Genomic DNA, 14,003 nt, shown 5'->3' on the forward strand with positions numbered 1-14,003 from the left:
TCACTATGTCCATGTGAAACTTGCGCGGATTTCATCAAACAATCAAACAATGTCTTTCGTTCCTTTTTTCTTTTTGTCATCATACTGTGCCATTTCGGTACAGCTGTGTACCGAACCGAACAGGTGTGTACCCAAACGGTTCGGTACGTGTACCGTTACAGGCCTAATTATTATTATTATTATTATTATTATTATTATTATTATTATTACCTCCGCCAAGGAGGTTATGTTTTTGCCAGGGTTTGTTTGTCTGTCTGTTTGTTTGTTTGTCCGTTAGTGTGCAACATAACTCAAAAAGTTATGGACAAATTTGGATGAAATTTTCATGGTTTGTTGGAAATGGGATAAGGAAGAAATGATTAACTTTTGGAGGTGATCCGGAAGAAATCCTGGATTCTGGATCACTTTGAAATTTTTGTTAACATTGTGGTAAATGGGGCCAAAATTTTCGTTTCCCAATATCTCGCTTAATTATTGACCAAAACTCATGAAATTTAACTCAGGAGTTGACAATGGGGTCCTCTATCACATTTCAAAGGCTGATCCGGATCTGATCCAGAAGGCGGATTTTATTTTAAAAAATAAATGTAGGATTTGTATCACCGATTATGTGGGGAATTTTTGCGCTTGGCGGAGGTCTGCGCTCTCCGAGTGCTTTTCTAGTTATTACCTCCGCCAAGGAGGTTATGTTTTTGCCAGGGTTTGTTTGTTTGTTTGTCTGTCTGTTTGTTTGTCTGTCTGTTAGTGTGCAACATAACTCAAAAAGTTATGGACAGATTTGGATGAAATTTTCAGGGTTTGTTGGAAATGGGATGAGGAAGAAATGATTAAATTTTGGTGGTGATCGGGGGTGGGGGGGCCCACGGGGGGGGCCACTGATCAGCCTTGGCGGAGGTCTGCGCTCTCCGAGTGCTTCTAGTTGGTCATACACTGTCTTTCAATCCCTGCGTCAAAATATTGTAAATTTTGCTTCCCCACCCTGTATGTATGGAATGTATTACGTCTCCTATGTATGGAGACTTATGGGACACCCTGTAGATCAGAACGTTGTGATCAAAGGACACGTCTGTTGTGGAGGCATAAACAACAAAGAAATTCGTGGAGAATGGATTGGTTGTCAGTCAGGCCTTCCTTTATTGTGCACAAGTGAAAAACTGACAAACGAAGCTTGGGGGGGGGGGGGGGGGGGGCACTGATCATTAGTGTGCAACATAACTCAAAAGTTATGGACAGATTTGGATGAAATTTTCAGGGTTTGTTGGAAATGGGATAAGGAAGAAATGATTAAATTTTGGTGGTGATCGGGGGTGGGGGGGCCCACGGGGGGGCACTGATCAGCCTTGGCGGAGGTCTGCGCTCTCCGAGTGCTTCTAGTTATTATTATTATTATTATTATTATTATTATTATTATTATTATCATTATTATTATTATTAAAGGTGCAGAACTAACCTGCAGCAGTGACAGCAGAGTGACAGGGGAGGCCAGATAAGTGAACAAGAGTCACTCCTCGTTCAGCAACAACAGGATTCTTTACACTGATGGTACCAATATGTCTGAGCTTCCCTTCTGCCTGTTTCATTTCCTGACAAGGATGAGAATAGCCAGAGGACTGTAATGTTATTGTATCTAGTGCTACTGTTACATAAAGCAGCCAATTGCTTTTGACATTTCGACTTGCACACGCAGCACAATTTGATTAAACACGACTAACTGTTCCCTCTGAGTGATGATTAGACAAAACTATTTTCAATCCACTGTCTCGCCCCCTTCATTAAAACTGATGTAACCTATCGTGTGCCGACTCCAACGCCACATCACACGGGCTACTTTTTCCACATGCACCACCGCGTCGCTGGCTTTTCCCTCAGTTCCTGATGCGAATCCGACTGAACTCTTTGAAACGCCAATCTAACGCATGTGGTAAACATCTCCAGGAGGAAAACATCAGAGAGCGGGAGAGTAGCAAACGGAGGCCGAGTCTGAATCAACACGTTCATTTCTCAACAGGTTACCCACAGTCAGAGACGGAGCATGTGTGTGTTTATACTGGAGCCACTGTGTCCTACTGTACACACTGCTTCACTTCCTGTCAGACTATCAAGGAAGTCTTTGATATATGCCGTGAAAAATCAGAGAAGCACAGATAGTGACATGATCAGGACTCTGAACCTCAACACTGCTTTTTTTTTTGGCTCTGCTGATGTCAATTTTAGGGAATATCTGCCTGTTTTTAGAATGAATGTATATGTAACAGATACGTTCGGTAATAATATGAGAAAAAAACTGGAACGTGCCTGTAATGACTGCACTGTCTGTGGTTAATATATATGGCAATAAGCAGATGTTCTTACCAAAATTGCTGGAGCAGTAATTGCCCTCAAGTGTTCCTCGTCTTTTGCATTTCTGCTGGCACAGGGCTACGGAGTACTTCAGAGCTACAGACACACAAATACACACAGAAAAATTTCAGTCTCTAATTTTGCCTGCCGAGTTATGCAAGCACGTAAGTTATGGTCGTGTGTGTTTCTAATGTGGTTTATTTAGAGAATATCCTTAGCTGGAGATAAATCTTTTTTGTAACATAAGAGCTTTTTGTAATTCATGGCTTCATATCCAATATACAGGGTGTGAAAAGCAAAACATTGTGACTAGTGAACATCTGTTTTTACAATTGAATACAGTAAAAAATTTACAAGGGAAAGAATCAAGGCTCTAAAAAGAATACGCTTTGACTGGCTAAATATTATTCTTAAGGGACAAGGAGGAAAAGTAAGGGAAGATAAGCCAACTAGAAAGCGTTGTCACAGTATGACATAATGGTTAGGGAAACGCCAAAATAACCTGGCCTGACTAAGGGGAAAAAAAAAAAAAACAACAGTGTGTGGGAATGTGAGATTGAAAATGAGCTGTGATTGCGGGTGCAGACACACACCCACACTGTGTACTGGTATAAACACAAGAGAACTGTGAGCAGGAGCTAAAAGTTAGAGCATATGCTGTTTGGGAGCGTGCTGTTGTTGGCAGGATATTTTATAAGACTCTTCCATTCATTATTTGTGTAGCAGCTGATACACTTATGCTGCAAAATGGAGGTGGATAACACAGTATTTAACCCTTTCATGCATACTGGTCACTCCAGTGGACAGTTATTCGACGGCTGTTCTATTGTTTATTCATGGGTTTTGTTGTTTTAGTTCCATATCAGGACTCGTATGCGTCATCCAAAACACTGCAATTCATACAATTACTGTAACTTTGCTGTTCTTGATAAACCTGATCTGCAGTAACATGTTTTGGTGTAAATCAATTGCTAGTTGGTATTAGACTGTAAACAATTTTTTTTTTTTTTTTTTTTTTTTTGCATGTCCTCCTGAGACCCAGCAATGCATTTAGTCCTCTGTAGGGGACAAAATTTTGAGAGTTTTACTTTAAAAATGCTTTCTATTACAAAGGACATTCCATTAACAAAAAACAATCAATAAATAAAAATAGTTTTAAACAAGTATCTGAAAAAACTGTTGCATTATGCAGTTTCCAATCAAGACATTTTTTTTTAATGTAAAAAAGCTAAAACTGTCCATTTCCTTGGTCTCAGGAGGATGTTATCTCCATGAAATAAGTAATAACTAATATTAGAGTATGATGAAATGTGAGAACACAGAAGCAATTTAGCAATTAGTGGCATTAAAAATGCTTTTATTTCATGGTTTTCACACAGTATATCACTTTCTGATAATGATTTTTATATAAATGTTTCTTTGCTTCAAAACTTAAATGCATGGTGTCCAGCTGAGTGGACATTTTTGTAACTCCATGAAAAAAAAAAAATCAATTGCATTGTTTTTTTAATGCCTAAAAAGGAACAAAAACACTCAAGAAAAAAATATTGACTAAGGTTGTCATAATTCGTTCATGGAAGGGTTAAGCACAATTAACCCCCTGAGATTAATAAAATATTCTGATTCTGATTCTACTTCACTACATCTCACTGATCACTATTATACCTCTTATTCCTTTGCATTTATTTAACAGATTTAGTTACTTTCCAAATGAAGATTTTACACGACTGACTACACACCAAGCTCTTAAAACGCAACAAATTGTTACCGTGCCCCCCAAAGGGGAAGCAAGGGGGTGTTGGTTTTGGTTCGGTTTGTCTGTTTGATTGTTAACACTCTAGCAGCAAAACTATAAGTTGAATTCATACCAAATTTGATTCGTAGATTGCCAGTGACCCAGAATAGATCTCGTTACATTTTGGGAACAGTAGGACAAAGTTTCAATTTTTTATGAATTTTTTGCATCTTTTTTTTCCCATTTACTTATAATGGGCAAAATTTCCCATATCTGTAGCAGCAAAATTATTGGTTGATTCACACCAAATTGGGTTTACAGATTGCCAGTAACCCAGAATAGATCTCATTACATTTTGGGAACATTAGGACAAAATTTCAATTTTTTTATGAATTTTTTAAATCTTTTTTTTCCCCATTTACTTATAATGAGTGAAATTTCACATATCTGTAGCAGCAAAACTAGTAGGTGAATTCATACCAAATTTGGACTGTACACTGCAAGTGATCCAGAATAGAACCTGTTACATTTTGGGAACAGTAGGTCAAAGTTTCAATTTTTTATGAATTGTTTACATTTTTTTTCCCCCATTTACTTATAATGAGTGAAATTTCACATATCTGTAGCAGCAAAACTATTGGTTCAGTTCATACCAAATTGGGTTTATAGATTGCCAGTAACCCAGAATAGATGTAATTACATTTTGGGAAAAGTAGGTCAAAGTTCAAATTTTTTATGAATTTTTAAATCTTTTTTCCCCCTCCCATTTACTTATAATGGGCGAAATTTCAAATGTCTAAAAAAAATCAATTTAGTTTCAATTTACTTCAAACTTGGCACATATGTAGAAGTAATGGATATGCTGACATCACCACATGCATAGACATGATGACATCAGCTGGATCGATGCCAAAATAAGCAACAATACGCGTGAGGGGCGGGGTTTGTTGTGCCTGGAACCACCTGTTTCACATTTCAAATGTCTGTCCAGCATGTCACCAAATACTGATTTATCTCTCTAAACTTCTCATCTGGTTTCATTTCAGTAAATGTTCAAATCATCCTTTATTTTACCAGAATCAGAGTCCAAAAACTGAAAACATACGTGTATTATATGTGTTTTTCATTGACCATTAGTCATGTAATATATCCCAGGATTTACCTGTGCATAAAACCAGACATAAAACTCAAGCTCATCCTCTAATACAACAACACTGATGCATCAGTAATAATTTAATGATGTCAGATACAGAACTATGTCACAATATTACTATTACATACATATTTAAGCTCCAGTTTTCTGATAATTCTTATATCTAATTCCTGATGCATTGATACTTTTATTTAAGTAACAGATCTTAACATAAGAAAAGATAACATAACATAACATAAGACAAAATGAAATAAGATGAGAAAAGATAAAATAAGATAAGATAAGATAAGATAAGATAAAACAAAATAAAATAAGATGAGATAAGATAAGATAAAGTAAGATAAGAAAAGAAAAGATAAGATAGGATAAGATAAGTAACATAACATAACATACAACAAAATAAAATGAGATAAGATAAGACATAAGATAACATAACATAACATAAGACAAAATAAAAGAAGATGAGGTAAGATAAGGTAAGATAAGATAAGATGAGATAAGACAAAATAAAATAAGATGACATAAGATAAAATAAGATAAGAAAAGAAAAGATAAGATAAGATAAGATAAGATAAGATAAGAAACATAACATAAGACAAAATAAAATAAGATGAAATAAGATAAGATAACATAAAATAAGATAAGATAAGATAAGATAAGACAAAATAAGATAAGATAAGATAAGATAACATAACATAAAACAAAATAAAATAAGATGAGATAAGATAAGATAAAGTAAGATAAGAAAAGAAAAGATAAGATAAGATAAGATAACATAAAACAAAATAAAATAAGATGAGATAAGATAAGATAAAGTAAGATAAGAAAAGAAAAGATAAGATAAGATAACATAAAACAAAATAAAATAAGATGAGATAAGATAAGATAAAGTAAGATAAGAAAAGAAAAGATAAGATAGGATAAGATAAGATAAGTAACATAACATAACATACGACAAAATAAAATGAGATAAGATAAGACATAAGATAACATAACATAAGACAAAATAAAAGAAGATGAGGTAAGATAAGGTAAGATAAGATAAGATGAGATAAGACAAAATAAAATAAGATGACATAAGATAAAATAAGATAAGAAAAGAAAAGATAAGATAAGATAAGATATGATAAGATAACATAACATAAAACAAAATAAAATAAGATGAGATAAGATAAGATAAAGTAAGATAAGAAAAGAAAAGATAAGATAGGATAAGATAAGAAACATAACATAAGACAAAATAAAATAAGATGAAATAAGATAAGATAAGATAAGATAAGATAAGATAAGATAAGATAAGATAAGATAAGATAAGATAAGATAAGATAAGACTTTATTTATCCCACCATGGGGACATTTCACAGTTAACAGTAGTAACATATGACAAGCAAGTGCAGAGAAAAAGGCAGATGTTAAAGCGTCTTCCTACACAGCGTGTGTCTGCTGTTATCATTAGTGCACTTTTTCTCATTCTTCTCCAGCTCTGCTATCTCAGGAATTATGTGAAAAATAAAACCCACATGTTAACCGGTGAATCCAGAACCAGTACGTCTCACAGTTACATCAATAAATACAGATGTCGGCTATTTTCGAGCCGTTTTATAGGATTAAAGTTGCTACCTACGTATGGGCCTGGTGGTGACTGGCTGCGTGGTGGTCGTGGGTGGGACTGTGGTGGTAGGAAATTTCTTGGGCCTGAACTTGTAGTGTCCGATGAAGCCGTCTGCGGTTAGGCTGAGATCTGACAGGAACTGGATTAGGAGCTGGTTCCCCTCAGAAAACACTGGGCTGCAGAGAAAACACAGGAAAGCACACTGCGGGTAATCTGAGAGGAAGTCAGAGGATGGACTTATGCAGTGAAAATAAAAACTCCTTCATGACAGAATCACCTACGCTGGGGGGCTGTCTCCGCAGTATTTTCCAATCCTCTTAGCATCATTGATTTCGGCTCCGTTGAAAATGGAGACATGGTCGTAGCGGCAGTAATTATCTCTTTCCACGTCAAACTTCTCAAACTTGACTTCAATTATCTGCAGCGGTAGAAAATAACAAAGAAGAGTAGTCTTTTACAAACCACATCTGACAGGCTCTATCAGGGACTGGAAGGCTAACCTACACTCTGTGGGATGATGTAGTCCACACCCATTATACATCACTCTGCTATTCCTATGTTATACAGTTATTCTAACACTGATACTCGTGCACCAACAGATTTAAGACATTCAGTGCTTTCTCTATTACAAATCGGCACCTTTAAGAATTTATTGGAAAATAAAGAATCGGTATATTGTCCATTTTCCCAAAGACTAATTGTCAAAGTACAGTCATGGAAAAAATTACTACACCATCAAAAGTCATCAAAAACAATGGTTCTGCAATCGAGTAGTAACTCCTGTGTGTATCATGTGACTAAAAAAGACAGAAAAGACAACATGGAATGCCCAAAAGCACTGTTTTTATCAGTACAATGCCATAACTATCGATGTAAGAACTTAAATGATTTTGGTTATTATCAAGAAAACATGGAAAATTGAGAGATATCAGCTCTTAAATTAACCCTTTCATGCATGAATTATGAGAACCTTGATCAAAATTTTTTTCCAGAGGGTTTTTATTCCTCTTTAGGCATGAAAAAAAACAAAAAAACAATGCGATTGAATTTTTCATAGACTTGCAAAAATGTCCACTTAGCTGGACATCATGCGTTTCATTTTTGAAGCAAAGAAACATGTATTTACTGATATACTGTGTGAAAACTCTGAAATAAAACCATGTTTAATGCTGGTAATCTAATGTTTTGTCACATTTTAACATACTCTAATACTAGTTACTACTTACTTCATGGAGATAATATGCAAAAAAAAGTAAAAAAAAAAACAAACAAACAAAAAAAAAAAAAAAACAGTCTAATAATTAGCAATTGATTTACAGTCAAACATGTTATTGCAGATCAGGTTTATCAAGAACAGCAAAGTTACAGTAATGGTATCAGTTGCAGTGTTTGGGATGATGCATAAGCTGATATGGAACTAAAATAACAAAATGGATGAATATAAGAGAACAGCTGTAGAATAGCTGTCCACTGTGGTGAGCACTATGCATGAAAGGGTTAAACTGTTATGGGCTATTCTTGTTGTTATCATTATACAGAGTGAATAAAAAAAAAAACAAAAAACCACTATACATTTTGAAAAATTACCCCCAGTTCCACATTTGATAATTTTTGGAATTTTCTTTTATGGACGTCGGTAGGTAGGGGATTGGTGGATATTTGTCCAAATTTACAGACCCAGGTTTTCATGCATGAGTGAGCAGGGGCAAATTGTGCAATCCACGTTAGAAGTGGTTTGTGCAAAGTAGCGGTGGGATTTAAATCCAATTAAAAGTCATGGGAGGGGCCAATGGGCATCCATCTTGTTTTCCACAAAATTGCCACTTTGGCCACCATGTCAATTTCATTTCTTTACTCATGGCAGCTGTTCCAGCCTTTCAAAGTTAATTCAACTTGTTTAGGCCTGAAAATGTCCCTGAGGGCAGGCCAAGTTAGGGTTAACCCTAACCCTAACCCATTTTCAGGCCTAAACAAGTTGAATTAACTTTGGAAGGCGGGAACAGCTGCCATGGGTAAAGAAATGAAATTGACATGGTGGCCAAAGTGGCAATTTTGTGGAAAACAAGATGGATGCCCTTTGGCTCCTCCCATGACTGCTGATTGGATTTGAATCCCACCGCTACTTCACGCAAACCAGTTTTAACTTGGATTGTGCAATTTGCCCCTGCTCACTCATGCATGAAAACCTGGGTCTGTAAATTTGGACAAATATCCACCAATCCCCTACCTACTGACGTCCATAAAAGAAAATTCCAAAAATTATCAAATGCAGAACTGGGGGTAATTTTTCAAAATGTATAGTTATTTTTTTTGATACACCCTGTATTTGTCCAAACAAATGTACCTTTAATTGTATCAGGCATTAAAACAAACAAGAAACTGAAGAAAACCAGTGTGGTCTGATACGTTTTCCCGCGACTGTATTGTTATAAATGTGTCTGACCTGGTTCTTCGGTGCCACTATGTGCCAGGAGCAGGTGACCCCAGCCGGGTAGTCCTTCTCGGGCCAGTTTGGTGTCTTGAACGTCCCTGAAGGTTTGTCCAACCTGCCTCCACAGTACTGGTCACCTATGGAACCCAAGTAGTGACTGATGTTCATCCACATACTAATTATCAGGATGTCGTGTCTTTATTTGACTCCAGATGTTTTTTGTATCCTCTTAACATCTCATATTTTAAAACTGACACACGTCCTCGATGTCACAGAGAAAAACACTTCAATCATCACAAAAGCTGCGGTTAGAAAACGTCAAAGACAAGAAGCTCTTCAACACAAATCTACTTTTCTCAGATTTATGTCTCTTTTCCAATGTGACTAAGGAACAAAAACAGTTTAGCACAATGACAAAAATAGACAACACATGGGAACACTAAAGCAAACAATCTGCTAAGATCCACTGCATAAAAGCCAGTGTTTGAGATGTTGTCCATTACAGCTCTCAGCTCCTTGGGAACACTGAACCAGCCATTAAAATTCCTCAAAAACAGTAGATGAGACTGTAAACCTGCAGAGGAAAAGCCTCTAAATGATACTTCTGACCTGTGCCTTCTGGTGAAGGGTTCCGGGAAGGCCAACGAGAAATTCCACATCATACTGTGAGAAGTGTTGAGATATTCCTCTCTTTTTGTCCAAATGTTTAAACCTTAAACCGATTGCTTTGTCTTGGGCAACTAAACACCCCAAAGGTCACTGGTTTTTATGGAAAGGCAGATTTAGTTTTATTTTACATGCTTGAATGTTGTTGTTTTTTTTTCATTAATTTACTCTACATTTTTTCATTCTCTATCAGGACCCTGACCTTAATGGAGCGGTTCATATTATAAAATGCTGGATAAAATGACCGTTGGCCAGTGTCAGATTCTTTTTGAGTTTAAAGTCATAACTGAGATGGCATTAAACCAGGGGTGTCAAACATGTGGCCCGGGGCCAAATGCGGCCCGCCAAAGGGTCCAGTTCGGTCCCTGGGATGTTTTGCCAAGTGCAAAAATCCCCGTCTTGAATTGAATTAAGCAAAAAAAAAATTTGCTTGAATGAAGGAAAAAATCTTGAATTAAGCCAAAAAAAAAATCTTCAATTAAGTAAAGAAAATCCTCAATTAAGCCAAAAAATCTCAAATTTAGCAAAAAGTCTTGAATTAAGCAAAAAAAAAAATAAAAATCTTCAATTAAGTCAAAAAAAAATCTTGAATTAAGACAAAAAAAACCTTCAATTAAGTAAAAAAAATCTTGAATTAAGCAAAAAAAACTTAAATGAAGTAAAAAAAAATCTTGAATTAAGCCAAAAAAAAAAAAAAATCATGAATTAACAACTTAAATTTTTTTCTTTGTTTTAGTGCAAAAAATAACATTAAATTATGAAAATATTTACATTCATAAACTATCCTGTAACAATAAAATGTGAATAACCTGAACAAATATGAACAACCTGAAATGTCTAAAGAAAATTAAGCCCAATTTGAACTATTTCCTCCCTGTTATTAAGAGTTTAGTGCCTTTGTAGATCTGATCCATAATGCACATGTAGAAATGATCAGTTGAGGCTGAATATTATTAAAATTGCACTTATTTTTCTTAAGAAATTTTAATTTTTTCAGGTTATTCACATTTTTTTTTGTTTGGATAGTTTATAAAAGTAAGTATTTTCATAATTTAATGGGGTTTTTTTGCACTAAAACTAAAACAAAAATGTGGAATTGTCATTATTTATAGGTTATTATGCTATTATTTTACTGGTCTGGCCCACTGGAGATCAAATGTGGCCCCTGAAAGAAAATGAGTTTGACACCCCTGCATTAAACATTTATATGTAGAGGCCTGATGTTCTCTCCACAGCTGTTACCTCTGCATGCTTTGCACGTATATGAGTAGGACGACAAAATTAAGAGGAGCTTTCCAAAAACCACTGACACACAGCCTTTTTCTCCTTATGCTGGTGTGAACTTACCTCTCTCATGTGGGTGGGCGGCAGAGAAAACTGCCAGGAAGCCACTCCCAGCAGTGTTGGCATCAGATACCATCTGCAGGAGCATCTTGTTGCCCGTGGAAACCAGGGCTCCTGGCTTGAACGTTCCACAGAATCGTCCGAGCCTCTGCCCACTGACATGGCCACTGTAAACATCCACATAGTCGTAGCGGCAGAGGTTGTCACTCTCCAAGTCGATAAAGCGGAATGATAGGACCACCACCCTTCCCTCAGGGACCTGAGTTAGAGTTTACAAAGGGTGTTAATAAAAATGTTATTACAGCTATCCAAATTCATATTGTAAAGTAAACAGTTGCAATTTTTTTTTTTTTACCTACTTTGATTTATGTGGAGAATATAGGGTGGATTGCTGTAATGTGGGGCATTTTTTATATTTTGGACTTCTGTATTATATCACAATGTAAAGCCAAAATAATAATAATAATAATAATAATAATAATAATAATAATAATAATAATAATAATGATAATAATAATAATAATAATGTCAAGGTTACTTTATTTATACCCGTAGGCAGATTTGTTTTGCAGTCTAGGTGATTGCCTTGGCATTACAACAGCATATACATTAGACATGCAAGACAGGCACTTGATCACGCTTACAGACAGGACAAAAAGTGCTCAGTGTTCCACCATTCATCGGTATAGCAGCATGGATAAGTAAATAAAATAGGTAAGATCAAATAAATAAAAACAAGATGCAATAAAACACAATAAAAACCATCAAATAAATAATGTAAAGCTTAAGTGTCCCACATTAGGACAATTCACCCTACTATGTCTGTGTGTGCCTTAGGCCTTCCATCCATTTCTATGGTTAAATGTACAGTAATGGCTTGGGCTCAGTTCTACAGAACTGCTTTAAACTGGCTGTGGTTGTTTTAAGTGTTTGTTGAAACATGGAGGAGATGGGATTCATATTATTAAATTTGTTAATGTGTTTGCTTGATTTTTAATTACTGTGGATAAAAGCCATGGTGAGTTAGTCTAAATGCAGAAAAACAAAAGCCACTCACTGTGATCCTCCACACACATTTGGTATTTGGAGGGTAAACTCCTGGGTATCCCTGACTCCCAATTACTCCAGATTCCCCTGTGATGTTTCCACCGCATGTGAAGACTGGTCTGGAGGAAGAAACAGGCTTATATTATCAAAATATCAAATCACGATGATGTGTCATAAGATTAATGTGAGTATAAACGCTAACAACAGCCTGCGGTTGAATTAAACCAGATGTAAATCCACGCCAATGCGCCATATGTCCTGACTGGAGGCAGAGGAGGATGCAGAACCTTCTTCTTCATAAACTCCAGGCTGTTTCTCCAAAGGCTGCCATGAGATCCTAGACACCTTGCTCACTCATAAAGCTTGTAAATTGGTTTAATAAATAATAAAAAAAAAAAAAAAGGTGTACCTCCGCTGAGACTGCGCACAGACCTCTGTCAGGAACAGGAGACACCATGCGCAAAAAAGACTGCATGTTCTCCACATTGTTGGATTCATGGAGCAGGGGCTTCGCCTGTTTTCAGCCCGTGGCATGAATGGCATTGTGTTGAGCAGCTCAAACGGTGGAGAAAAGTACCCAGGAGTTCCTGAGGGGAGTTTCAGCAACTGCAAGCTGGAGCAGATGAATATAGCGTTTGTTCTGCGTGGTAGGAGGGACTGAGCACAGGCTGCGCTTTTACAAAAAAAAAAAAAGAAAAAAAAAGAAAAAATAGACGCGCTGGGAGACTTTCATACGGCACCTGGCCTGGAAACCTCTGCAGAGGTGGCAGGAATAAACTTGATAGGGCAGTCATGCATCAATTATTTAGCATTCCTATGCCTGTGGACTATGAATATGATAAAGGTTCAATAAATAATAACTGAATGTCTGGTAAATCACACAGCCCAGTGAGTACAACAGCTGCACTATTGTACTTCACAGTGGGCTGTTTATAAACACTCTAAATAAGGGACCAGCAATAACATCACAGACTGGAAAAGGTGGATGAAAGATCCTGCGGGCAGTCTAAATGCAGAAAAGCAAAAGACAGCAACAGCACCCCCTACTGATTACATATTCACTTCTATAAGTAGCCTGAGCACATTAATATATGGAATAATTTCAACTTTATATTGTTGCTTTCAGGTGAGAGGATCAGACAATCAGTTAGTTATATCAACTGGAAACAATGTCCATTACAGAGAGTCATGAAACAAAGGAGCAACTAAGCTCATGGTGCAAGAAAATGAAATCAATAGAATTAATCTTTCCACAAGAAAACAACAAACAATAAGGGTGAAACACATCATAACTAAGTTATCCAAAACAGTTTTTATCCAGAGGCAGTGAGAATGATGAACAACAGGAACAACACTTCTTTTAAACTTAGAACTGTAAATACATAAAACTATCCCAAATAACTTTGTCCCAACGCATGCTGGTAAATTTCCCCCAGCTGCTCCTCCAACATGCTACAATATTAACCCTTTCATGTATACTGGTCACTACAGTGGACAGCTATTCTACAGCTGTTCTCTTGTATATTCATGGATTTTGTTGTTCTTTTCGTTGTTTTGTTTTGTTTTTTTTTTTTTTTGCACATATCTTTATTAAAGTTTTAAGACACTACATATCTTTCTGACATGAATTGGTAACGTTATGTAGATCTCTCCTGAAGATAAACCCCCAGAATCA

General features: G+C 36.2%; 1 protein-coding gene across 1 annotated transcript in view; it reads right to left on the reverse strand.

The window, feature by feature from the left end:
- Positions 1-12,963, reverse strand: part of pcolce2b (procollagen C-endopeptidase enhancer 2b) — a 22,467-nt gene extending 9,504 nt beyond the window's left edge. Inside the window, exons 1-7 of the mRNA XM_030123508.1 lie at positions 12,738-12,963; positions 12,339-12,447; positions 11,285-11,540; positions 9,284-9,408; positions 7,122-7,258; positions 6,853-7,016; positions 2,353-2,436 (exon numbers count right to left, since the gene is read on the reverse strand). Of these exons, the coding sequence (XP_029979368.1) occupies positions 2,353-2,436; positions 6,853-7,016; positions 7,122-7,258; positions 9,284-9,408; positions 11,285-11,540; positions 12,339-12,447; positions 12,738-12,871 (1,009 nt within the window). The 5' untranslated portion in view covers positions 12,872-12,963. The remainder of the gene's footprint in view (positions 1-2,352; positions 2,437-6,852; positions 7,017-7,121; positions 7,259-9,283; positions 9,409-11,284; positions 11,541-12,338; positions 12,448-12,737) is intronic.
- Between the last annotated feature and the right edge of the window lie 1,040 nt (positions 12,964-14,003).

The sequence above is a fragment of the Sphaeramia orbicularis genome, chromosome 20 (assembly GCF_902148855.1).
Source record: "Sphaeramia orbicularis chromosome 20, fSphaOr1.1, whole genome shotgun sequence".
Taxonomy (NCBI): Eukaryota; Metazoa; Chordata; class Actinopteri; order Kurtiformes; family Apogonidae; genus Sphaeramia; species Sphaeramia orbicularis.